This window comes from Diceros bicornis, chromosome 2, assembly GCF_020826845.1.
Source record: "Diceros bicornis minor isolate mBicDic1 chromosome 2, mDicBic1.mat.cur, whole genome shotgun sequence".
NCBI lineage: Eukaryota > Metazoa > Chordata > Mammalia > Perissodactyla > Rhinocerotidae > Diceros > Diceros bicornis.
Window position 1 is genome coordinate 81676912 of NC_080741.1, and position 27170 is coordinate 81704081.

Below are 27170 nucleotides of genomic sequence, written 5' to 3' on the forward strand. Positions count from 1 at the left end.
AAATGGGACTACATGTCTGACCCGGCAAGAGAAACAATAGAAAAAATAAACAAATGGGACTACATCAAACTAAAAAGCTTCTGCACAGCAAAGGAAACCATCAACAAAACAAAAAGACAACCTAACAATTGGGAGAAGATATTTGCAAACCATACATCTGATAAGGGCTTAATCTCCAAAATATATAAAGAACTTGTGCATCTCAACAACAAAAAAACTACCAACCCAATGAAAAAATGGGCAAAAGATCTGAACCGACATTTCTCCAAAGAAGATATACAGATGGCCAACAGGCACATGAAAAGATGTTCAAAATCACTAACTATCAGGGAAATGCAAATCAAAACTACAATGAGATATCACCTCACGCCCGTCAGAATGGCTATAATTAACAAGACAGGAAACAACATGTGTTGGAGAGGATGTGGAGAGAAGGGAACTCACATACACTGCTGGTGGGAGTGCAAACTGGTGCAGCCACTGTGGAAAACAGTATGGAGATTCCTCAAAAAAATCAAGGATAGAACTACCATATGATCCAGCTATTCCACTGTTGAGTATTTATCCAAAGAACTTGAAAACACCAATTTGCAAAGGTACATGCACCCCTGTGTTCATTGCAGCGTTATTCACAATAGCCAAGACTTGGAAGCAACCTAAGTGCCCATCAAGGGACGAACGGATAAAGAAGATGTGGTCTATATACACAATGGAATACTACTCAGCCATAAGAAACGATGAAATCCAGCCATTTGTGACAACATGGATGGACACTGAGGGTATAATGCAAAGTGAAATAAGTCAGAGGGAGAAGGTCAAATACCGTACGATTTCCTTCATTAAGTAGTAGATAATAACAACAATAAACAAACGCATAGAGACAGAGATTGGATTGGTGGTTACCAGAGGGGAAGGGGGGAGGGAGGAGGGTGAAAGGGATAATTCGGCACATGTGTGTGGTGATGGGTTGTAATTAGTATTTGGGTGGTGAACATGATGTAATCTGTGCAGAAATAGAAGTATAATGATGTACACGTGAAATTTATACAATGTTATAAACCAATGTTACTGCAATAAACAAAAAATTAAAAAAAAATGCCTCTTTTTAAACCGCCGCCCTTCCTGGTGCCTCGGGGAAGGTGACATTGCCACCCTCATTCTGCGAAGCTATCCCGCGAGGGAAGGATGGCCCTGAGAGGACGGGAGCTGTCTGTCACTGGGGGAGCTCAAGTGCAGGTGGCTGTCAGAGGTAGGAAGTTGGAATCGATCGCTCAGCAGGGCCTTCCCGGGCGGCCCCGGCTCCCGGCTCAGCTCAGGGGCAGGGTGTGGACACGCGCTGCCCCTTTGGACATGACTACACGCTTGGTGGATTACTAGCGGTCGGGTTCTCGTCTCATGACCCAGCTGGAACTTCAGGTCCTTTGGCTGGAAAGGGGTCCCCGTCCCCCTCCCACCCCAGGCTCCTCTTGCCTTTTAATGGGGCCCCCAAAGCCTTAGCCCCATGTTTCCCAAAGAATCTTGATCCCAGCCCCAGGTCATCCCACCTCCAGGCTTGTCCCTCCCACTCCCCTCCCCCTCCAGCTACCACGCAGGTCTGACCATGTCACTCCCTCCCCCAGGAACACTCTGTGGCTCCCCATCACCTGTGGGGTCAAGTCCAAACTCTTCAGCCTGCCGCTGGAGAGCTTTCCCCACCCCCGCCCTGTGCTGTGACCACAGCACACTTCTCGCCTTGCCCCAACCCTGCCTTCCTCTTCCACCCGACAGGCACTTGCTCAGGCTGTTCCCCTGCCTGGAATGGCAACCCTACTCCTCCACCTGGAAAATGCCACCTGACCTTCAAAGCCCAGCCCAAATGTCACCTCCCTTCCTCCAGCCCCTCAGCTCAGCTCAAGCGCTTCTCGCAACCGTACTGTGAGCTCTTCAAGGACGGGAAAGTGAGGCGAGACGGGAACCAGCCTTCCTTTAATCCTCACCACAACCCCAGAGAAAGGTCTTATTCCCATTTTCCAGAGGAGGAAATTGAGGTGCAGAGAGGGGAAGTGTCTTGCCCAAGGCCACAGAGCCAGGCCCCCAGCTCCTCTCTCTCTCCACGCCTGGCCCGGGTGTGTGCAGTGGGGATGGAGACGCCTGAGCCGAACTTACCTGATGTTCCCCCCACCCATCTCTGGGGCCCGGGAAGGGAAGGGCGGCCTTGTGAAGACTCCGTCCACCGGGCAGGTGTCTGGCTCAGATTTGCCCGCTCCTGGACCCAGGAAGGCAACTCGGTTACTTTCCAGGGGAAGACAAGGCCTGGACGCTGATGCTGTTGCAGCCCTGGCGCTGCGGGGTGAGCAGTCCAAGGCTGCGGGAACCTGCGGGTCAGCAGCCGCAGAGGCTGTGGGCCCAGGGTCACCATCTTTCTAATAACATGCCCTTATCCCCGTAGACAACAGGTATCCTGCTCCTTGCGGAAAACGGGAAACCCAGGGGCGCTCTGCCAAAGGAGCGGGACGGGAGGGTGGCCGGCGGTGGGCCCCAGCTTCCTGGAAGAGCCCCAGCCCGGCGGGAAAGCAGACCTGATTGTCACGCCCTCTGGGCTGGGGCAGGAGCAGAACCCAGGCTGTCTCCCCAAGCTCCCGTGGGGTTCCCACGTCGCCCCCTCTCACTCATCCCAGCATACGGTGGCTGCTCCATAACTGCTCTCTCCCGTCCCTCTCCTGCTCTGATTGGGGGGTCTGCGTGCCCCAGTTCCTGGTGTACTTTGTTTGTAAACCTTTCTTAAGCACCAACTATGTACTAGACATTTAAATGATAATGATCGTTTATCGAGCACCTCCTGTGTCCCTCTTTCCCCTCCTGAATGCTTTAGATGACTTATCTCCTTTAATGAGCAGACATCATTATCACGTCCACTTGATGGGGGGCAGTGTGCTGAAGTGGGTAGGAAAGCCGGCCCCAGACCAGGGCGGGATCCCCACCACTTACTAGCTGGGTATCCCCGGGCGAGTGCCTCAGCCTCTCTGTGCCATGGTAGCCTCATCTGGAGTATGGGGGTAACAACACTGCCTACTTCATAGGTTTGTTGAGAGGGTTAAGTGAGTTAATAACATATGCAAAACACTTACTGAGTGCACACAATAAGCACTCAGCGAATACTTGCTATTATGATTTACCAGTGGGGAAACTGAGGCTGGGATTGGCCCCCCCCCCGCCCCACCCAGGTCACACCCAGGTCCATGTGGCTCCTGAGTTCTGCTGCCTGTCTGGGGGCTCGCCCACACTTTCATGTGATCGCAGAGCCAGGCGCTCTGTGTCTGGAGGACACGCCACATCCAGCTCCCACGCTGGCGCAGCTCTCTGCGAGGCTTCAGGCAGGAACAGGAGCTGGATTCCCGCGGTTTTGACCTGAGGTCACCTAAGCTGTGTGCAGGGAGGTAATGAGCCCCAGGGAGATGGTCTAAGGGTAACAAAAAGATGGGAGACATTTGCTCACTTGGAGAACCTGATCCTTTAAGCCACATTATGCCTGTGTATAAGAGCTGTGAGGGAGGGGGCTTCAGCATACGGTGGAGGGCCTGGGGGTCTTAAAGGGTCCAGTGAGTGGTGACTTTGATTTCACAGGGCCCCAGGGAACCCATCAGCCCCACAGCAGGGATTTAAGACACCTGAGGGGAGTCAGGAGGTCTGTGTTCCAGCATCAGTGCTCTCATCAAACTGACGGGTGATTTGCCATTGGGTGTCTTGCCTCCTCAGCTGGCCTGGGAGCACTAGACGGCACAGAGGGAGTCTCTTCACCTGGTACCTGGCCCAGTGCCTGGCACAGAGTAGGTGCTCAGTACATTTTTGTGGAAGGAAGGAAGGAAGGAAGGGGGGCGGGGAGGAAGGCAGGAAGGCCGCCTAGGATTCTGGTCCTGTTTCTGGCGCCGTGCCCTGAGACAAATGTGGTATAAGGTATACTGTGAACAGCACAGGCCTTGGGGACAGACAGACCTAGCTTTAGTCCCAGCGCCACTGCTAGCTCTGAGTCTTGAGTAAGTCGCTCACCTCTCTGCCCTTGGTGTTGTCATCTATGAAATGGAGACTGATAAAAATCACATTTTCACAGGAAGCACGTAAAGGGTTTAGCACCAAGTGCTCTCAGCATCCGTTGGTATTATCAGTGTTATCACTGCCTGCTGTTACTGCCACAGCCTCCTCATCTGGCAATGCGCTGGTTCCCCAAGTTCCTTTCACCCCAAGTTCCTCAGGCTCTGAGCCTCCCACCTGGCTGTTCCTTGGACATATCAGAACCACAGTGTTGGCCCCTTGACTGCCCCTTCCAAGGCTCCTGCAGACATGGGCCGGCTCATCACTGTGAAGCTGGGAGTGGCTGGGCATTCTGACCATCCAAGGCAGAGGGAGAGAAGGAAGGGAGGAAAAGGAAGAGGGAGAGAGAAGGACGGCCTGCTCAGGGAAGCCAGGCTCCTGCGGGGATCAGCCTTAAAGGGGTCACACCCCACCCTGCCAGGCTCCTTCAGCAAAGCAGGGAGGGGCTCCTGCCCTCAAAAGGCAAAGCAAGAGCCTGCAGCCACTTGAGGAGAAGGGGCATGGTTTCAGCGGCCACATGATTCCAACTTGGGCCTGGATGGCAGGAGGCGTGGATTCCAGCACTGGCCATTCCCCTAACTCGCTGTGTGATCCGAGGCCAGTTATCTTCCCCTCCAGGCCTCAGCGTCCCAAACTGTCAAGTGGGCATAACATCTACCCTGGGCAGCTCTGTTTGCTGAGAGGAACAACTAAGATGGTGAGAGTGATTTGGAAAAAGTGAAAATCTCGGCAGACTTTTTGCCCATCACAGAGAAAACAGTGTAGCCTAGTAGTTAAGAACTCAGACCACGTTCCCAGAGTGAATGGGGTGTGAGTCCTGGCTGGGCTGTAAGGGCAAGCCACTTCCCCTGTCTGGGCCTCCGTTTTCCCACGTGTGAAATGGGGAAATAATAATCCCTTTATAGGGTTCTTGGGAAGAGTACATGTGCAAAAGGCTTGATGATGGTCATTACCCTGACACAGTCGTGTTCTTTGTGGGTATTTTCAGCCATCCCCTGAACTCAGTGAGTGCTTAGGGCTCAGTTCCATGAGGACTAAGCAAGTCCAACCACCAGTATTAGCCCCGGGTGTTTGTGAAGCCTTAGCGTCTTTCACATCCATTTTCTCTTATTAGGAAAAGCAAACAAAGGAATAAGCGTTTCAACTTCACAGCCCATCACTCCAGCAATGTGTGGTTTCAGCTAAACAGGTTCAGACCTGTGTCTCTTCCCAACCGTCATTGGTGCTATGATCTTTTTAAGTAGACTTTGCTTAGCCTCAAATCCCCAATTTCAACAGTCGTGGAAACGGCTTAGCAAAGACTGAGGTCTCTTCCAGCCCTCCCTTCTTCTTTGTGCAGGCCCTACAGTGAAGGGTAACATTGACCATTGATTGGATTATCTGAGCCTCCCTCTCCTGCTCTGCCCTGGGGTCCTAGGTTTTTTGGGTTTTATTGCTAATTTCCAGAAACAAGCTCAATTTTTAAAACACGTTTTCTTTTTGCAGCAAATATTGAAGTGATGTATCCACTCACTCATTTGTACCCATATTCAAACAGACACCCCCCTAATCTTCTCTACCACCAACTCCACCATCTCCACTACCTCCAGCACCTGACTCACCTCCACCATCTCCTCCATTACCTTGACCAACTCCACCCCCTCCATCACCTCACTCACCTCCACCATCTCCATCCCCTCCACCACCTCCCCCACCTTGACCAACTCCAACCCCTCCATCACTTCACTCACCTCCACCATCTCCATCCCCTCCACCACCTCCCCCACCTCCACCAACTCCACCATCTCCATCCCCTGCATTACCTTGACCAACTCCACCACGTCCATTCCCTCCACCACCTCCACCAACTCCACCATCTCCATCACCTCACTCACCATTTCCATCCCCTCCACCACCTTGACCAACTCCACCACGTCCATTCCCTCCACCACCTCCACCAACTCCACCATCTCCATCACCTCACTCACCATTTCCATCCCCTCCACCACCTTGACCAACTCCACCACCTCCATCACCTCACTCACCATCTCCATCCCCTCCATTACCTTGAGCAACTCTACCCCTCCATCACCTCCTCCAAATGCATCTCCACCACATCTATCAATTCCACTACCTCCACCTCCTCTACCACCAACTACGCCACGTCTGCCATCTTCACCGTGACTTCCACAGCTGCTTCTCCCACCTCCTCCACCTTCACCACTTCTGTCCCACCACCTCTGCCTCCTCCACATCCTTCACCTCCAACACCACCTCTCCCACCTCCACCTCACCTCCACCATCAGCACCTCCATCACCATCTCTACTATCTCTGTGCAGGGACTCATACGGTTTATTAAGAGCCCAAGTAACACAGATTCTGCTGTAGATTTTCTATTCCAGAGGCACAAGTATTTCTCCACAAAGGGCTTGAGGCTTAAAAACTCTGTGGTGGCTCAGAGAGGAAAAGGTCATTCGAAAGGATCAAATTCAATTCTCGATTTGGGGAAACTCAGATCCTTGCCTGAGAGTGTGCATGATCTAATTCTATACTATGGGCATTAAAATACAAAAACAAAACCAAACCTGTTAGGTGTATGAAAGTGTTTGGTGAGTGCAAAAACACTATACAAGATTTTTCACAATGACAAGAAGAAAAGAGTTTACCCTCCCAGAGCCTTTCCACATTACCTAACTGAAGTGCATTCATTCCTATCTTCAGTATGTGTGCGTTGGACACGTTGTGTGTGCCAGGCACCAACGGGCTCACGTACCAATTCAAATCAGACCTTCATGCGTGTCATGTGTTTTTAGTGAGCACCTAATATGCACCAGGAGTTCTGGCCCCCAGATATCTGGAAACCTACCAGCCTTTCAATCATGTATCAATAAAGAGACAGAGGTCAAGGGATTACGTTCTCACCCCAGTGAGAAACCGAGGAAACTCTGAGGTCTTTTCTCTACTTCTGCGTACTTTGGCAGCACATCTGGCCACAGAGAAATGGGATGGACTGTCTGGGGCAGTGTGTCTCCAACTGTGATGTGTATGCAGAGCACCTGGAGGCCTTGTGGAAATGCAGATTCTGGTTTAGCAGGGCTGGGGTGGGGCCTGAGGTTCTGCGTGTCTAAGAAGCACCCAGCGCTGCTGCTGCTCCACGGACCAGGCTTAGAGCAGGAAGGCGTTTCATCTGTGCAAGGAAAACATCTGGTTACCTGGACCACCGGGACCAAAGGCTGGACCAAAGGTCTCCGGGTTCAGGGAGACACAGCAAGGCTGTGAGGTGCGTTGTGTCCATGCGGAATTCTGCCTCTTCTCAAGGTCCCAGCACAGCTGGTCAAGGCACAAAAATTCTAGCCTCTGCCACCTTCAATCCCAGAAAACCAAAGTGATCCTGAACAATAGTCTGAACCTCTGTCCTGGGCCTTTATTCTTGTGGGCAACACATATTATTTGAAGACCTACTAAGTGCTGGGTTCTTTGTTCAGATGCCAGGGCTGCAGTAGCGAGCAGGGCAGACACAGCCTCTGCCCCGGAGCCATCACCCCGAGAAGGGGTCATTTCTGGTCCTCTCTTCCCCACTTGATGGACAGGAAGGGATGGTGGTGGTAGTGGAGGGTATGTCCCATGCTCCTCCCCCAACTTCCACACAGCAGACACCTTGGCTAAACTGCCAAAGTGAATTGAGACATCCGTCTTCCCCGCTCTTCCCACAGAGTGCTGGAATTGCTGAAAGCCCACACCCTGGACCATAGTAGACTCACAACCAAACTGCTAAATGACCAAGCCACACCTTGAGATGGGTTCTGGAGATGCAGCAAGGGCAAGAACAGGGCCAGGAAGTCTCATTCTAACACTTAGTTTACTCAGTTCCCTCAAATGTAAAACGGGAAGAATTTTGATACCAGCTTCGTAGGATTGTGGTGGGGCTTAAACGGGTCAACATGCATGTACAGAGTTCGGCTGCATGCCAGGCACACAATGGCGCTCCATAAATGTTAGCTGCCAGATACATATGAAAGGCGTGATCCTTGCCCTCAGCTTCCAATGGCTGAGAGAAGAAAGCCGCGGATGTGGTGTTGCAAGCACCTGTCACCCTGGCCCTTCTGTACCTCCTACTGGGAGCTTCCACCCTCTGTGTCCCTGCCAAGCCAAACCCCTCACAGCCTCCTCCAACAGGCCATGCCCTTTCACACCTCTAAGTCAGCCCGAGCTATTCCCTCTCTCTGAAAGGCCTTTCTTTTGCTTGAACTCTCTCCACTTGGGGGCCACCTCTCAGTTCTCACAATCTCCTATGCACTTCTGCCCCCATCCCAGCACTTGTCCCGGGAAGCAGAACTATCTGCCTATGTTTGGTGGCCAATCACACAAAGAGCTCAAGGGCAAAGCCTTGGTCTGAGTCATCCATGTCACCCAGCCCCAGCCTGGTCTCAGGGAGGTGCTGGCTGGCCAGTGTGCGCTGAGCAAACAAAGAAAGGCTTCCCTTCAACCGGGTCTCCCTTTCAGTGTCTCCTCCTCAGGGAGGCCTTCCTTGATCACCCATTCTCTACTCAAGTGGTTCTCAAACTTTAGCTTGCATCAGAAGGACCTGAAGGGTTTGTTAAAGAGGGGATTTCTGAATCAGTAAGTCTGGGGATGGTCCCGAGAATTTGCATTTCTAACAATTCTGATGCTGGTCAGCACACTTTGAGAGCCAGTGCTCTGCCCCATTATCCTGGTTTACCTCCCTCAAGGCACTTATCACTTTCTGAAGGGAAGACAAATAAGCAATCAGTATTGCTTATTTGTCTCGTGCCTCCACTGACGTTCTCCCATCTTAGCTCCAGGAGCACAAGAATCCGGGGCTGTCTTATTCCACGCTCAGCACAGCACTTGGCGCAGGACTGAAGGAATGCCCGGGCTTGAAATTAAAGAGATGGATGCTCCGTTGGGTGAAGGGACCGGGAAAGCCCCACAACCCCAACTCGCCGGCTTCCCCCCGCCCCCCTCCCAGATCCTAGTCCCTTGAACCTCGCGCGGTTCCCCGGGTCCTCAGGCCACGGCCCCTTTAAATGTGCGCGGGGACGCCTCGTCCCTGGGCTCCCAGGGTCCCTGACAGAGCAGAAAGGGAAAAAAAGCCTTCCTCTTGGGGAGCGGGAGGAAACGTCTGCGAGGAGCGGAGTCGCGGCGGCCACAGCGCAGCGCGCCGGGTGCGGAGCCCGGAGCCGACACGACGTGGCGCGTGGTCCCGGCCACCGCCCCCCTCCCCTCCCCTCCCGCCCCTCCCCTCCCGCCCCTCCCTCCCCTCCGCTCCCCCCTCCCCCCCTCCCCGGCCCCTCCCGGCCCCGCCCCCGGAGCCTCGCGCCCCTCCCCTCCCGGCTCCTCCCGGCCCCGCCCCTGGAGCCTCGCGCCCCTCCGGTCTTCCCGCTGCCACATCGTCGCGCCCCGCCGTCCGGCCCCGCCCAGCCGCGATCCTCCCGCCCTGCGCCCCCACTTGCCCTGCGCGCCGCGCGGGGGTGCGGGGCGGCCCTGGAATGAGGCGGCTCGCGGACGGACGCAGGGACCCTCGGGCGGCTGGGGCTCCGCGAGCTGGAAGTTGTACAGAGCAGGTAGGAGGCTCCGCGCGCCCTCGGGCGTGGAGCGACGCGCTCCCAGTCGGGGCCCGCGGGGCGCCGGCAGCCAGCGGCCGAGGTTCGCGGACCCTCCCGCTCTGCTCCGCCTCGGCCGAGCTGCGGGCGAGTCCGGAGTCCCCTCGCGGGGGAGGCTGAGAATCACCGGGGCCCCTGTCCCGGACGCCCGCCCCAGGGACGCCCCGCCGGGCTCGGCGAGGCCGCACCCGGCCACGTCCGCCCTGTCCCACTCCCGCCGCGGACGCCCGCGTGAGGGTCCCCTCGGCAGCCGAGAAAGACTCGCTCTTCGCAAAGGCGACTTGGTCGTACCCCTAAATCCTCACTCCTGCTCCTCGGGGTCCCCGCCAGGCCCTCGCTGGCCCCTCCTGGCCCACGGGATCCGTCCGGAGCCCTTCCCCACACCAGGCTCTGTTCCTGGTCCCTCAGGACCGGGGGCGCACCCTTAAGAGGATTCCTGCTTCCTTCTCTTTCCTAGACCCCGAGACTTGGAGCTCAGTCTCCAGATGAGCATTAAAAGGTCTAAATTACCCCCACCCCCCACAGCGCTCCCCTCCCGCGCAGCGCGCTGGCCCGGGGTCCTCGTTGTGTCTCCCACAGGGGACCGAACGCCCAGGGGACGGTCCTCGCCGAGGCTGAGCTGCCTGCAGGCGTTCCCTCCCATCTCGCGTCTCTGCCCTGTGAAGCGCACGGCCAGTTCAGGGATTCCGGAAACCCAGGATGCGTTTGACAGTATATATTAGCGATTCCTCCAGAGGGGTGCCATTTAACAGATTGAGTAACTGAGACTCGGAGGTGGGCGGTGCCTGGAACCCAGTTCTCGGGATTCCTGACTCCATCCACGGGAAGCGCAGAAAGTTCCCTCAAAGAGGCGAGTTTGCAAGGCAGCAATCCCAGCTGACTTCGTTTGCCTGCCAAGGAGCTATCGTCACTCTTTCCTCTTCTCTTAGAATTTAGCAGAAGGCAGCCCTGTCCGCCGCCAGCACCCTTGTCCGAAGCCATACTCCAAAACACACATCCCTAAAGAAACAGGAAGCCACCATTTTGTTTCTTAGAACCATATCCTGCTGCCGTGTGTGTGTGTGTGTGTGTGTGTGTGTGTGTGTGTGTGTGTTGTGGGCTTTTTCTTTTTTAAATCTTTTTAATAAAAAAAGTCATTGTCTTAGGAGTGAGGTGCAGACGGGAGACGTTTGGCTGTACTGATCTGACAAAGGAGACAGGCGGGGACTTGGGAGCGTGACAGCTTCTCTTCCCTGTGTCCAGGCCCTGTTGTTGCTGGGCCTCTGGACACCTGGCCAGTGAGCGGGTGTGGGTCACAAAATGGGGGGGTGGGGGGAGCAGGGGTGCCACTTTGTGGGAGTGGAAAAGGCTGGGGCAGGGTCCCGGTGCCCACCAGCCACTCCTGGAGGAAGGAGGTCGCCTCCTGCCTGTTCTGGCACAGCCCGGACAGAGTCAGGCTAGCTTTTTCCCGCGCTTCTAATAAAACGCGCTTTCAGACAATGGTGAGAGCGCTTCCAGTTTTCCCACGTTTCCCTGCATGAGGCTTGGGCAGCCCCTCCTTTGTTTGGATCTGGGGTATGGAGTGAGCCGGCATAAACCTAGAGACAGTTTGGTCCCAGGACGTCTTGGCAGTTGCCACTCTTGGGCTCAGCCATCCTGTAATTTGCCTCCAGCATGAACCTGGTTACTCCCTCAGGTGATGGCGGTGATGGAAACTTCACAGAATGACGTCTGTGTGCCATGCTCTGAATGTCCTGATCATGTGTCACCGTAGTTCAGAGACTCCTTGGGACTGAATCTCAGAACCAGCACATACTTAGTTATGTGACCTTGAGTGGGTTACTTAACCTCTCTGTGCCTCAGTTTCTTCATCTGAAAGATGAGGATCGTAAGATCTTTTTCATTGGTTCCCATGGTTAAATACAATGAAGCTTGTAAGGTGCTTGGAGCAGTGTCTGTCACGTTATAAGTGACCAGTAAATATGAGCTTATATTTATTGGGTACTTAGTTACTATGAACCAGGTGTTGCTTTTCAGTGTTTTACTTGTATCAATTCACTTTTCACAGTAACCTCATGAGGTGAGTACTCTTGCTGTTCCCATTTTATAGGTGGAAAAACTGAGCTGCAGGGATTTTATGGTCACTGGCTTACTGAGAAGCCAAGACAGGATTGAAACACAGACTGTTAGCCTGAGAGCCTGCTTTTTTATCCAGTGCCTGACACATAGCAGGTACACAGGAAGTGTTTGCCCATTGACTTAAGTGTCTTATGATGTCTGTTTCCCTTGAACTTCTCATCAGCCTTATGAAGAAAGGGAGTATTTCTTCCATTTCACCAAGTAAGAAACTGAGGCCCAGAGAGGCAAAGTGGCATGCCCAAGATCACCAGAGAGGCAAAGTGGCATGCCCAAGATCACGTAGCTGACGTGTGGCAGAGCTGGGATTGGAGCTCAGGTCTGTCTGAGCCTGGCCCATGCTCTTCCCACTCTGTTCCAGGCTGTCTTCCCAGTAACTGGCCTGTCGTGGGTCACTGGACTAGCTTAACAGCCGCCTAATTAGAAATCATCAGGCTTGGCTTGGACATTCCAGCAGGCACCCAGGCGTGAAAGTGAAATTAAGATGCAACAGGAAGGTGAAACTGGAAGAGAGTTACTCTTGGAACATGTGGTTATGAGAGTTCCAGGGGGAGTATAGTGACTTGCAGTTGAAACAGACTCGGGACGAGATGGGGATAGCAGGGGACATCATAACACGAGCCGTGAGTTTAGTAGACTGTAGTCGGCCAGAGCAGAAGGCACTTTCTGACTGTTTGGTGCAGTCCCCTCACTCTACAGGTGGGGAAACTGAGGCTCAGAGAGGGGAAGGGGCTTGCCCAAGGTCACACCTCCAATTAATGGCAGAGCCAGGAGTGGAGATCAGAGTTCCTGACTCCCAATCCAGTGCTCCTCCCAATACCCCTTCTAATTTAACCTCTACATAGCTGACGAGGGAGCAGCAGCATGAATCTGTGAGTGAGAGATATTTAGTTAAAATAGAGAGAAAATATAAATTGGTACCAGGGGGCTGGCTGGGGATGATTTCTATCGCCAGAAGCTGTTCAAAATCTCTTCCTCCTGTCGCTGTGGTTTCCCCACCCCCCAGTTGACTCTTGGCATCTTGGCTGGAACGGTGTTCTGCATTCGAGTCATCCTCAGGCACAGCAAATTGCCATGAGGTCCTGGGTGTTGGTAACTCAGGGTGGGGAGGGTGTGACCCCCAGGCTTTGGGATAACAGGAAGAGAAGGTTCATGCAGCAGCCAGAAGGAATCTGGAAGCAGCAGAAGGTCTGCCAGCTCCATCCATGCTGGGTTCTGGACCGTCAGAAAGTTAAGCTTAATCCAGAGGAGGAAATCCCAGCTCTGATTTATCCTGTAGTCCTCCATCCCCGCCATACTCTAAAGCTCAGCCAAACTGGACTCTTCGTCACACTCCCAAAGGGCTCTGGGCCTCTGCACATTCTGTTCCCTCTACCTGGAATACCCAACCTCTTTTGATTGTGAGGATCCTCCCTGTCCTTCAACGTGCATCCCATTGCGCCCCTTCCCTGGGTCTTCACTAGGCAGAATTGGTCTGAGACCCAGAGAACCTTGTACTGAGGGCAAGGGCTCTATCCCATTTCTTTTTGTGAGGGAGGCGGGGAGGGAACAGAGCTGGAAGCTCTCACATTCCCTTCGTTTTCTGCCCTCCATCCTCAGTCTGTTTTGCTGGCTCCCTCTCGTAACCTTGGGGCCACCAGGGCCCCCTCCTTGGCCTGCTGTTTTCTCTGTCCACACTCATTCGCTTGGTGATCTCACCAGGCTTATGCCTTAAATTCCATCTCTGTGATGGATGGCTCCAGCCAGCCCTCTCCTGGGAACCCAGAGTGGTATATCTCAGAGCCCACTCCGCATCTCCACCCAGGTGTGTGAGAGGTAACTCAGATTCAGCACGTGCAAACTGAGATTCTGGTTTTCCCTCCCCAGCACCCACAGCCTTCCCCCGTTCAGTTGGTGCCACTTCACTTTCCAGCTGCTCCTACTCGGAACTGTGGTGTTGTCCTTGACTTCTCTCTCTCACCCCGTAGCCACGCTGTCAGCACATCCTGCCGGCTCTACCCTCGTGTTCGGAATCTGACTCCTTTTTACACTTTCACTGCTCCCGCCTGGTCCAAGCCTCCATCATCTGTTGCCTGGATTATTGCAAGAGCCTCCTCACTGGTCTCCCTGCTTCATCCTCACCACTTCTATTCCATCCTCACCGCTTCTGTTCCATCCTCAGTGCTTCTGTTCCATCCTCACCGCTCCTGTTCCATCCTCAGTGCCCCTGTTCCATCCTCAGTGCTCCTGTTCCATCCTCACCGCTCCTGTTCCATCCTCAGTGCCTCTGTTCCATCCTCAGTGCCTCTGTTCCATCCTCAGTGCCCCTGTTCCATCCTCAGTGCCCCTGTTCCATCTTCAGTGCTCCTGTTCCATCCTCAGTGCCTCTGTTCCATCCTCAGTGCCTCTGTTCCATCCTCAGTGCGCCTGTTCCATCCTCAGTGATTCTGTTCCATCCTCAGTGCCCCTGTTCCATCCTCAGTGCCCCTGTTCCATCCTCAGTGCTCCTGTTCCATCCTCAGTGCTCCTGTTCCATCCTCACCACTTCTGTTTATTTCAGCACATTAGCCAGAGCATGCATGTCCTTCTGCTGCTCAAGGCCCTGCATAATCCACACCCTCCCTGTGACCCCTCTGACGTCATCTCCTGCTCCCCCGCTCCGTCGCTCCCTCCCTCCCTTCCAGCCACTCTGGCCTCCTTGAACACACCAGGTGAGTCCTGGCCCCCTCACCTCTTTCAACTCTTTGCTTTAATGTCCTCTCAGTGAGGCCTGTCCTGGTGACTCTATGCAAAATTGCAAAAACACCCAACTCCAGTCTTGTTCCATGGACTTATGATCATCTAACGTATAGTATGTAATGTACTTGCTCTTCTTACTGCTTATCTCCCACCACTAGAATGTAGGGTCCACGAGGGACGGGGTCTTGGTTTTGTTTATTGATATATCCAAAGTATCTAGATGAGTGCCTGGCACATAGTGGGTGCTCAATAAATCTCTCTTTAATGGACTTGGATTAAAGGAGGTTGGATGAGAGCAAATGAAAGCCAGTCATTCACCTTGTGGTCAGGTCAGGCTGGACTCAGCCTTATGTAAGTTTCTCACCTAGCTGTCCTGGTCTCTCTGGCCTCAGCTTTCCTGCATTTTACCCTTCTCTGCCTCACCAGAAGCTGGGAGCCCTGAGTCTCCACTGTAGAAGAAATGCTCAGTGGCAAAAGGGTGAAGGCAGAGGTTCACGTGACTGGACCAGGAAGCAGGAAATCCACATTCTACCTGGGCCCTGCTCCAGACATGCTGAGTAGCCCCATGCCAGTCACCTGCCCTCTCTGTGCCTCAGTTTCCTCATCTTTCAATGAGGAGTCAGACAAGGCCTTTCTGATTCTGGCATCCTTTGTTGTCAGAGGGGATGCAGCTTCAGAGCTGGAAGCAGGGTGTGGATGCTGTTTATCTTTCCTAGAGGCTTCTGTGGGGAAGGCATTTTCTTGCAGGATCACACCTCAGACGCCCACGGGAACCTTTGCCGAGACAGCCCCCACAGATCGATAGCTTGATTGGATGAAGGAGGGTGTGGGGCTGGGGGTGATGCAGCCAAGGTGATGGTCATTTTCCATGGCGCTCCTGTCCCTCTGTCAGGTCTCATGGCACCCATGCGAGATACCGCCTGTTAAGGATGAGAAATGAGAGTCCCCACCCCCAAAGAAGAATTTTCCTGCCAATGCCTGACACCTGATACTGAAAGCTTGCGGCTACTATTACCTAATAGGTCAGTGTAGAGCAAGACTCATACCAGGGGAAGATGTCCGGTAGGCAAAGCCTGATTTTATTAGAACAATAATAGCTACTGTTTATTGAGTACTCCTATGTGAAGGCCTGCTACTAAGCACTTTAAATGTATTATATATCTTTTAATCTTCATAACCTCTTGAGAGTAGGTGTTACTGTTGTCCCCATTTTACAGATGAGGAATCTGAAGCTCCGTTTCATAGATTTTAAGTGGCAAAGTCAGGATTTGAACCCAGATCAGCAAGGCTCACTCTTCTACTCCACACTGACAGGTAGCTGAAGCTTAGCTGTTTAAGCTCCAAGTATTTGTGGGGTGTGTGTTTGTTTGTTTTGCAGTTGACTGATTTGGACAGATACTTTTCTAAACTAGGACATATTTGATTGCTTATGGAAACAAGGAGTTGGGAAGTCACTCATTCTCTCTTGAAGCCTCCAGGTTATCATCTGGATGTCAGTGGCCGGCCTGGTGTGGATGCAGATGAGTGTGGGTGTGGGTTGAGGGTTGATACAGTGAGCGCTTTAGCCTTTAGAATCTTGGCAGCTGTGCGTCTTCTCGCCGGTTTGTGCTGTCAGCTACCACATCTTACACCTGGCAGTGTTCCTGCTCCCCTGCCTCCGCCGGCCCCTTCTGAATAGCTGTGCACTGGGCAACCAGACAACTAAGTTCATTAGATTTATGTGCAGACTATAAGGAAAGAGGCTCTGAAATCAAGCCCTTTCTGGAGCAGAGTACATGGCCTTTATAACCCTATATTATTGCTACTCCAGGCCTTTTTCAGTTCCTTTGGGGCCTCCCCAGCTGAATTTTACATAGTTCTGCCAGTTTAGGGGAGATGATATTGGCTTTAGCTTCAGACATATTGAAATTGAGGTGCCACTGGGCCAGTCCCGTGGAGATGGGTAAAATCAGTTAGAGCTGTGCTGGCCAGTCCTTTAGCCACCACCCACATGTGGCTCCTGAGCACTTGAAATGTGGCTACTCTGACTTGTGATGTGCTGTAAGTGTAAAATATACATTAGATTTTGAGGACTTAGTACAAAAAAGAATGTCAAATGTCTCACTAGTGAATTTTGTATGTTGATTACATGTTGGTCCAAACGTAATTCATTGATTACATGCTGATATACGAAAAGATATTATACTGAGTTGAAAGAATGTATCATTAAAATTAAATCTGTTTCCTTTTTACTTTTTAATGTGGCTAGGAGAAAATTTAAAATTACTTATGTACTGATAAATGTGGCTCACATATTTCTGTCAGACAACGGGGGTTGGATGCTGTGAGGATTTAACTGGGAGTCAGATGCGTGGGGAGGAGAGGAGTTTGCTGACAGACCTCCAGGCCCTCTGCTCCATCTTACTCCTTTCACACGCCAGGCTGGCCTTCTGAGGCTGCACTGTGTCAAACCCAGGTCTATTGTGGGAGATGAGACTGGGCTGAAGAGGAGACTGTACATCCTAATCCATGGGCACTGGGGAGCCGGGCAGTGCTTTTGAATCAGAGACGTCAGGATGGAGTTGCAGTCCTGGGACTCTGCATTCCTCACTGCCTGCAGTGGTGTGGAAGCAAGGCCTGGCTTGGGGCAGGAGAGATGCTGAGCTTGGAGTGGGCAGCTACTCCCTTGAGCCTTCCACTTGTCCAGGTCCCTCCCATCTTGCAAAATTTAGCTGCAAGTTCACCTTCTCCGGGAGGTCTTCTCCAGCCATGGCAACTCTCGCTTCTCTAACTCCTGTTGCATGTATGGTTTGTACCACATCTTTTATTCTGCCATGGTCGGTAGATTCTTGACATCCACAAGGGGAGAGACCTTTTGCAAGTATCCGTGTTGAAAAATACTATATAATTTCTCCCATGAGATTTGGACGCCCGTGGAATTTGGATGCAGGGCAGTTAGCTTGACACCAGTCTGGAAGCATGTAGAACGCAGAGGGGACCCTCAGAAGAATCGTACATCGCTGTCACACACCTTTGCTGCATCATTCTTGAGGGAATGAGATGATGGCTATTCAGTCATAATATTCCAGGGTCTGCAGCGCTGTCCTCCAGTTGCTGTTAGTCTGGTCTCCCTAACTCAACTGTGAGTGCTCAGCAGAGGTATTCTTCTCTTCTTGACCCTGGAAGGCCCTGCCGTCTACAGTGCTGTGCATGTGGATAGTAGGGATCCAATGAATTAACTGTAGAATGAAGGTAAGCTGCATGAGGATAGCTGGGATGGCGACTGTCGAGGTCAGCATCGTCTCGTGGGTACCTGGCACATGGAAAGCGTTTACTCTGTCGTTGTTGAATGGAGGAGTGCAATGATTGGACACCCTTATCTGAGGCGTACAAGATGTCAGTCACTTGGGTTTTGTTAGCTGGACTGTATATAGAACAAAGGTCTATTCACTTTGTTTACAGAATGAATCTTTAGTGGAAGGGCAAGGGATTTTAAAGATGTTGGTGGAGGGCATAAACTTAAGACAGAACGTAGCAGATTGTGTTCCTGTGGGTTGGGAAAACATCTTCAGTGTTCTCTGGAAAATGGTAATTAGGAGACTCTGAATGGGAATAAAGGTAACTGTACTTTTTGTCGCCTTTTCTCTATTTTCATCCTTTAGATTCACCAAAACCACCAGTTGCTCCCAAGCCAAAGACTGCCAGTCCCCTCACAGCGGTGATGGCACCTAAATTTCCTTCGTCACCCTGGCCTGATAGTCTTCCTAGTCCCAACTCCATGTCTAGGGGACCGAAACTCCCATCGCCCCTAAGCCCGGGCTGACCAGCCCCAACAAGTGGAGAGCCAGCATGTGCATGATCAACAGCTTGAACAAATGCAGCAGTGGGAAGCTGCTCCACGTAGATGGGGCTTTATGAAGAGCACCGGTCCAACCTGGAGTGTTTGGAGTCTGAGGCGGACAAGGATTACATCGTGGTCCCCAGGGCTCCACCGAGAGAGGGCAAACCCAGGAATGGGGACCCCGTGGAGAATGCAGTCATGGTGCCTCTGGATGCCACTGGGGAAGAGGCCTGCCAGGAGGGAGGCGAGGAGTGTGACACAGAGAGGACGAGAGTGGCTGAGGACTTGGAGTGGTGCGGGTGACAAAGGCGTAGCCCCCACTCCTGAGAACGTGGAGGAGGAGGACTGTGCCCGTGACGCAGCGGCGGAGGAGCAGTTCACAATTGAGGAGGAAGGGAAGCTGGTGGAGGAACACATGTTCAGCCTGGAGGACAAGGGCCCTCGGGATGGAGAGGCAGTCTTTCTGAGTGATATCATCCTAACTCATGTCAGTTTAGAGGATCCAGCAGCTCCTGAGGAGGAGCCTGGGCCCCCTGGGACACCCAGGGAGGCAGAGAAGAATGGCGAGGAAGGCTGTGCCAGTGCAGAACCAGGGGCGCCAGATGCGCGTGTAGATGCCAGCAGGCCCACCGAGGGGGACACTGAAGATGCCAGCGAGGATCCACCGGAGAATGAGGGATTGGCCCCGGGCATCTGGGAGGTGGAGATGGCCACAGACAGCCCTGAAATCTCTGAGGAGTGTGAGGACGCCACAGGCGGTGGTGACCAGAATGATCAGGATGAGCCACCTGAGCAAAATGAGGACGCTGACCAGGAAGAAGTGGCAGCAGTCACCCAGGAGGCGGGAGAAGACCCTCCAGAGAGCGAAGACCCCGTGCAGGATGAACCTGCTGAGGAGAGCTGCCAGATCATTCCTTTCGGGAGTGACTGTACGGACCACTTCATGGCCTCACTCTCTACAAGTCCCTGCAAGTTCTTCCCGACCGAGAGCACCTCCTTCTGTAGCGAAAGCTACTCTCCTTTTTCCACATCAGCAAGAGGCTTAGAGTCAGAGCAGGAAGCACAGTCGAGAGGACCTGTGGAGCAGGACCCTGTGGCTGGAACTTCATGTGGCCAGCGTGGCTCCCTGCAGGGTGGCGCTGGGGAGGGCCCTGCTGTTCCTGATGCGGTCTTGCCGGAGGATGAGGACGCTGCGGATGACACGCTCACCAACCCCTATGAGATGGGAGTTGGCCTGGTGTGTGGGGCTGACCCTGCAGAGGGAGGGGGACCTGAGACACGGGCTGCATCTGATGTCCTGGGTGGTTTTGGTGTGATAGAAGAAATGGACTCTGATGCTGAGGGTGGCCTGGTCCCCGTCGACAGAAAGAACATCCTCATGAGGGCCAGGCCCCACTCTGGGAAGGTGGCTGGTTGTGTTCCAGAAACTGACCTGGAAGAAACTGGACCAGAAGCTGACTTGTCAGCTGTTGGCATTGGAGGTGCCAAGGAGGTGAGAAAGATGGTTCTGTCATTGGAGGGGAAGCCGCTGGAAGCCAGCAGGGCCTTGCCAGCAAAGCCCAGAGCCTTCACTTTATACCCTCGATCGTCCTCGTGGAAGGCTGAGAGAGGCCAGTCCCCTTGTACCGGGAGCTGGAGGCATCTGGCTTAGATGACCATAGGATCAAAAGGAAAGACGACAACCTTTCTCTGCCGCGTATGATTGGCTCCTCTGGGAGTTTCTCCCAGAGGAACCGCCTTCTATCCAGTGGCACCTCGACACCGTCTTCCATGGTCGACATCCCACCCCCTTTTGACCTGGCCTGTGTCACCAAAAAGCCCATCACAAAGAGCTCTCCCTCGCTCCTGATTGAGAGCGAGCCCCCAGACCAGCACACCAAGAAGTCTTCCTTTAAGCGGTTCCTGGCGCTGACATTTAAGAAGAAGAGCGAGAGCAAAGTGCACGTGGATGTTGGTGTGTCTTCCAGGTCCTCCTCCGAGTCCGGCCACCAAGGGCCTTCCAGGCTGCTGGAGGTTGACCACAGGAGCCTCAGCAGCTCCCCTCAGCTTAAGGCTCAGACCGGCAAGCTCTGGGCTCCCGAGTCACCCTCCTCCCTCATCTTGTTCGGGGATGGCAAGAGGAAGGGCGTCCCCTTCGGCAGGACAGTGTCCAGAGTGGAGTCCTTCGAAGACTCCTCCCGGCCCCCCTTTCTGCCCTCGCCCCTGACCAAGCCAGGGTCCATCTCGTTTCCCAACGCTGACACTTCGGACTACGAGAACATTCGAGCCATCAACTCGGACTACGAAAATATCCAGATTCCACCCTGGAGGTCAGCAAGGGCCAGGGCCTTGGCTAAGCTCTTTGAAGATCAGATCTTTGAAGATCAGAGCAGAGCCCTGTCCACAGCAAACGAAAACGACGGCTACGTGGACGTGAGCAGCTTCAGCGCCTTCGAGAGCAAGCAGCAGAGCGCAGAGCAGGAAGCAGAAAGGTACCGTAAAATTATGTTTTCTTTGTTCGGCGAGTGTGACTATCCAAGAGGCAAGCTTAGGTGTAGGGGACAGAATGGATTTGCCTTTTTAGCCTCAAGCTCTGTTTCTTTCTAATGTGTGACTTGGGGTGAGCAGCTTTACCTCTCTGAGCCTCAGTTACTGCGTCTGTGAAATGGGATTCATGCTACCTCCTGGCAGAGTTTGAGAAGATCAGAGTAATCTATGTGCAAAGTGTTGTCTAAAACGCCAGATACAGTACAGATGTATGCATTTGTATTTCCACTATTCAGGAGACATTTCTCATCTCCTAGGTAGATGGCTTTGCTACTCCCCTCTGGGGAAGTCACTGATGGTGCTCAGGGCAAGCTACCCGAGGAGGCACCACTCTGGTATGTGGATTATTTCGAGCTGAAGACAATAAGGACTCAGAGAACTCAGGAAAAATATTTGAGTTTCCCCTCCCAAACTGCCTAAAGAATTTAAAACAAAAGATCTGTTTCAAGAAAGAGTTGTTATCGTGATGGCTGTAAAGCTAATGTAGGTTACAATAGGAAAGGCAACAAGCCTCTTTTATCAAAATCTCTGTCTCTCCCTGACCACATTATCTATAGATGACCCTGAAAAGAATTGTCTTCCTGGCCTCTGAAGTCCCAGACCACTACCCACCCCCAACACGTTCCTCGCCTTTAGCTGCAATACTTAAGCAAGCAGCTTAGACAGAGGGACGAGTTGCTCATTTCTGAGTTTCTCCCATGTATACATGTTATTAAACTTAGTATTATTTTCTTCTGCTAACCTGTCTTGTTAATTATTTGGCCAGCCATAAGAACCTTAAGGAAAAGGGCAGAGGGAGACTCTTTCCCTCTCCCGACATCACCAAGAGAGAAGGTTCTGGAATCTTGCCAAACTAAATATCTTTCACCATCAGGAAAATATCCTGAATTGAGATTGATACCTTTTTATTGTGTAAATGTACACTCTATTCAATGGAACTAGAAAAGATAATTTATTTAAATTTTTTAAAGAGCTAAAGGTGCCCTGAGCTAAATTTCTGAGTAGAAGTCTTTAAGAGGTTCGTCCCAGCGGATTTTTCTTTTCTTTTCTTCTTTGGACTCATGCAGCTTGGAAGTGAGAGTGAAACACTGAAATTATTGATGACAGTGGGATTTTCTGACCCCACCTTCCCAAGGCTGACTGAATGCCCTTCTTGATTATCCCAAGTGGATATTTGCCAAATCTTGCTGTTCCTTATACGTTGTGGATGCAACTTAACGGTGACGCAGTTCCACCTCAGCCGTTTACACTCTTTGGGGGCGCCTGATCTGAATTGCTGAAAAGCCAAGATGGTGGAGATTGTAAAGGAAATCCTGATTCTTTCCCCTCGTGTGCAGTAACTTACCCGCCAGTCCTGCACAGCCGCGCTGCTGGGAATTCCTAGGGGGCCTGCAGTCATGAATAGATAGGAATGATTTGCAATTAGCATTATCTGTTGCCAGAGTATAGATGCTCGAAGTGTTTGTATGGTTTATTCTCTTGAGTTTTTTATGTGGTCCCCTGGCTCCATCTTCTCCTGACCGCAAGTCTGGGTAAGGCTAAAATCGGTTCTTTCTAGAATGAAAGGGCTTGTTTGCTGGAGCAAAGGTGAATACCAGCACTGCTGGAGGGACCAAGTGTAATTTGGAGAATGTGGACATGCAAACTCTAAGAGGGTGAGCATGGCAGAGCCGACAAGTTCATTGCGTTAATAGTGACCAGCAGGGTTTGATGAGACACAGCCCTAGCCAGTGCCTCTGAGCGCTAATGAAAATAGAGCCAAGCTTTGAAACCTTAAGATCTCCATGGTGGAAAGGACCTCAGAGGGCCCATGGTCAAACCGCCACCTCTAACAGGTCTCTCTCTTAACCCAGTCTGTACCTGAATTCCTCAAGCCACAGGGAACTTACCACCTCCCAGAGCTGCCTCCTCTGTAGCTAGGTACTCTGATTAAGTTCTTGCTGACTGAGGCGAAAGCTGTCTCCCTCTAACATCCCTACCCCACACGTGCTGGCTCACCCGCTCAAGCCCAGGGAGCGCTCATATCCTCTTTAGTATGACAGCCGTTCAGAAATTGGAACCTGCTTCTGTAGAATCACAGAAGTTTAGAGCTGGAAGGAAACTTCAGACAACATTTGGTCCTGTTACAGAGGAGGAAACTGAGGCAGAGAGAGGGAAAAGGACTTGCCTAAGGTCTCTCAGCATTTAGTGGAGAAATAAGTGCCAGGACTCAGATTTCCTGACTCCTGATTCAGGAATTTGCAGTGAATTATGCTAAGGGATGCCCATCTGGTTGTGCACTCTGTGCACTGCACAACACCTTTTAGTCTATATATGGTGCCCCCTGGGGTTGTGCAGTGCACAGGCTGCGTGGCCATATGTAAGGCCCTGTTGCCTTGATCTGTATTTTGTCCAAAAAACAAAAACACTTCCTTAATAGCATGACAGGAAGGGAATAAAATACCTGAGACAATGCTAGTGCTACCATGCCTTGACTGCCCACTGTGTGCCAGGCAGTGGACTAGGTGCTTTCCCTGCATTATATCACATTTGCTGCCACAGCCTGGGGCCTTGGTTGAGTGTCCTGAACTGTCAGACTGCATTTCAGAAGCGCTGTTACTGATACTCTTTCACCGAAGGCCAGGCCGACTGGGATAAATCTCCTGGGCAGGAATCACATCCTCTTGGACGTCAGTCAGTGAGCAAAGCTTTCTTCTGTTTTCCTGCATGAAAGAGATGGAAGCAGAGGGGGAGAAAAATCCCCACTTTGGGCTGGAACAGGTCTGGGCAAGGGCGATTTCAGACACGTCAAGTTGACGGGCCTGCCATGGGGTGGGGGGCCCACTGCCTCTTTGCCTGGATGGGAGCTCGGAGAATCTAGTGGAGGGGTGCTGCTGACCTGAGACGCGTGCCCGGGGGTGCTTCAGGTTGGACGGGTTGGGAGGAGAGGGCGGAGAGGTGGTTCCTTCCTCCTGCTACTTGTCCTGCCCCACATCTTGCCTTGGTGTGAGGATCAGAGGCAGAAGCCAAGATGAATACCCGCCGTCCTGAGAGAGCGCAGGGCGGTGCGTCAGGAGACGTGGGTTCAAGCCTGCTCGGTCGCTGACCTGCTGTGGGATCTTGGAAAAGCTGGGCCACGTTGCTCATCTGTAAAATGTTATGATTGGAGCAGACCTGTATTTCTCAACCATTCGCCTTTCCTGTACCAGCTTGATATTTCTGTTATACCACCTATATTATCACTCACTTATTATTTGTCTTTTTTTTTTTCAGGTGTACATCATTGTGCTTCTATTTCTGCATAGATTACATCATGTTCACCACCAAAATACTAATTACAACCCATCACCACACACATGTACCGAATTATCCCTTTCACCCTCCTCCCTCCCCCCTTCCCCTCTGGTAACCACCAATCCAGTCTCTGTCCCTATGTGTTTGTTTATTGTTGTTATTATCTACTACTTAATGAAGGAAATCATACGGTATTTGACCTTCTCCCTCTGACTTATTTCACTTTGCATAATACCCTCAGTGTCCATCCATGTTGTCACAAATGGCTGGATTTCATCGTTTCTCATGGCTGAGTAGTATTCCATTGTGTATATGTACCACAGCTTCTTTATCCATTCGTCCCTTGATGGGCACTTAGGTTGCTTCCAAGTCTTGGCTATTATGAATAACGCTGCAATGAACACAGGGGTGCATGTACCTTTGCAAATTGGTGTTTTCAAGTTCTTTGGATAAATACCCAACAGTGGAATAGCTGGAAAAAGAAGAACAAACAAAGCCCAAAATCAGTAGAAGAAGGGAAATACTATTATTTGTCTTTAAAGCAGTCTCTTTTTTACTTAAAAAATATTTAGAAGGGAAATTTTATGTCACTATTGGGAAATGGAAAACGGTATTAGTTGCCATAAACAGAAAGCAATTGTACAAATAAGATACACGGGAAAATGAAATCACAGGGGTCCAGTCTAGCTTGAGGTCATTACCGACCAAGGCCGTGAGCCGGAGGCCTGGCCCCTTTGCTAAACGGGGAGCCGTGTTAAAGCCGCCCTGGCACCACAGAGGCTTGCTGCTTGCCATAATCAGAAGGATTCAAAAAAACTGAAAAAGGAATAACTCTTGTGATGTGATTCGATGTTATTTAAATCCAAGTCCTTTTTCCACTAAAAGTACCTCCCTTCAGGAAACGTGTAGAGTGCATAATATAATTCAGAGACCCCCTAGAGACCCCTAAATCAGAGCAGCAGCACAGGGTCTGATGGATGATTACGTTTCTTTTATGTAGTTGCTTCCTTTGAGATTTGTATACATGGATAATAACATTTTAGGAGCTACTATAATATTCTTCAATCTTCCATCTTATGAAAGAAAATTGTATACATTGTTACCTGTACATTTTTCCCATGGTACACAAAAAAAGGTTTGTCATCCTTTAGTTTAAAGTGTATCCCTAAAACAGTCTTTTTTTCCTGAATTGACCCTTGTGCAAAAAAAAGGACTAGAGATCGAGTCCAGCGCTGTTACTTTTCTAGTAGGATGTTCATGTCCTCATACTCTTGGTTGGGGAAGCCTAGTCTTTACTGCTGAATATCCCCTGGCAGCTAAGTATGTTGGGTCCATACCGGGAGCTTATTTACTAAATGTGTGTTGATGACCAGGGGTTTATGATTCCGTGCGAATCGGTGATTTTTAGCTTCACCGGGGGAAAGAACTATCATTTATTAAGTGCCTGTCTTCAGCAACGCAGTGCCAAGTGCTTTGTATACACTTACCAAATATCCATTTGATGCAAAGCACTGCACAAACTGGTTTGTCCTAAGTGTCTCATTTAAATCCCCATAATTGTGTGTGTTTTTTGTGTGATGACAATAATCACTCAGCATTATCATCAGCACAGATCCCTGCTGCCACTTTACCCAACACTTCATTATGAAATTATGCAAACTTACAGAAAAGTGGAAAGAGGTTTTTACAGTGCACGTCCATGTGCCCACCATCTAGATTGTTCTCTTAACATACGGCTGCACTGGCTTTTCTCGTCTCTTTCTGCCCAGCACTCTCTCTGTCCATTAATGCATGTTGTTTATGATGCGTTTATGGCGGCTTTTTACGTTTACAGATGAGGACACTGCAGCCCAGGGAGAGCCTGTGAGAGCACAGTGGCTGAGCACAAAGGCTTTTGAGCCAAGCTGCCTGGGTTTCAGTCTACACTCCACCACTTACTATCTGTGTGACCTGAGACAAGTCTCTTCCCTCTGTGTGCCTCAGTTTCTTTATCTGTAAAAGGGGTTGATAATAGTATCTGCCTCATAATGTCATTAAGATTGCACGAGTTGACACAGCACATAGTGAAGTGATCAGTAAGTGTTAGCTGTTATTAAGTGACAAGGTCAGGGTCACTTAGTGGTGGATGCAGGATTTGAATTTGATCCCAGAGGTGGGTGGCAAATCAGGTCCCTTTCACAGTGGGTTGTCTCTGTCTCTGTCTTTCTCTCTCAAGACAATTCTTCTGCCTTCTGCGTGTGTTTGACACAGGGTTCAGGACATCACATCAGTAAAACCGGGACCAGGAGCTTGTGAGCTTCAGCTGTGGGTGTGGTGTCAGCATCACTTCTAACTCCCGCCTGACATGGGGTCAGGGCTGCAGATGACACCTGAGCAATATTGATGTGGAGTCATTAGCAGCCTCTTACACAGAGGACAGCAGGACTGGGGTTTTATGATGTCATAATCACAGCAGTAGAAATGCTTGTCTTGGTGCCTCTGGCTATGGCTACTACTTCACTTGTATAACTGAGGCCCGGTGAGGTGATATGAACTGTCGTCTATCACACGGGTAGTAAATGGTGTTATGAGAGGTTCGGGGATTCGATCGGAGACGTAAAAGACACTTTCCACTCCAAACAAATGGACCGAAGGTATATTTTATTATATAGAGGATAGTAAAGGTGACAGTCTGCAAACAGATCCAAATAGGTCAAATATTAAGAGGGAAAAACATCAGCCCGACTGGAAAGGGAAAACACCCACATCGGCTGAAGAGAAATGACACAAATCAACCGGAAAGAGAAACACCAGGTTGACCGGAAAGAGAACACATCAAATCAATTATTTCATATCAAATCAATTACTTCACATCAAATCAATTACTCACAACATCCACGCCCCACTGCCGGGAGAGCCCTGTCAATCGACGCGGCTGGGCAAGGATCACACGTCCTGGGCAAGGTGTCCCTTCCACAGGTGGAACTCTCACTAGGGCTCAGTTTCCAGCAGTTTTTATACCATCAGTAATTTTCAGAGTAAGCAATTACAGAGTTTGCAGAGCAAG

At 51.3% G+C, this 27170-nt stretch overlaps 1 protein-coding gene across 1 annotated transcript; it reads left to right on the forward strand.

Annotated features, from left to right (window-relative positions):
• The first annotated feature begins 7644 nt into the window (after positions 1 to 7644).
• On the forward strand, positions 7645 to 21295 carry LOC131421264 (FYVE, RhoGEF and PH domain-containing protein 5-like). Its single transcript, XM_058567947.1, is given in 8 exon segments — positions 7645 to 7663; positions 9382 to 9633; positions 18147 to 18278; positions 18281 to 18389; positions 18391 to 18612; positions 18614 to 19911; positions 19914 to 20796; positions 21109 to 21295. Coding segments are annotated over 8 exon segments (2919 nt in total). The 3' UTR covers positions 21113 to 21295.
• The last annotated feature ends 5875 nt before the right edge of the window (positions 21296 to 27170 follow it).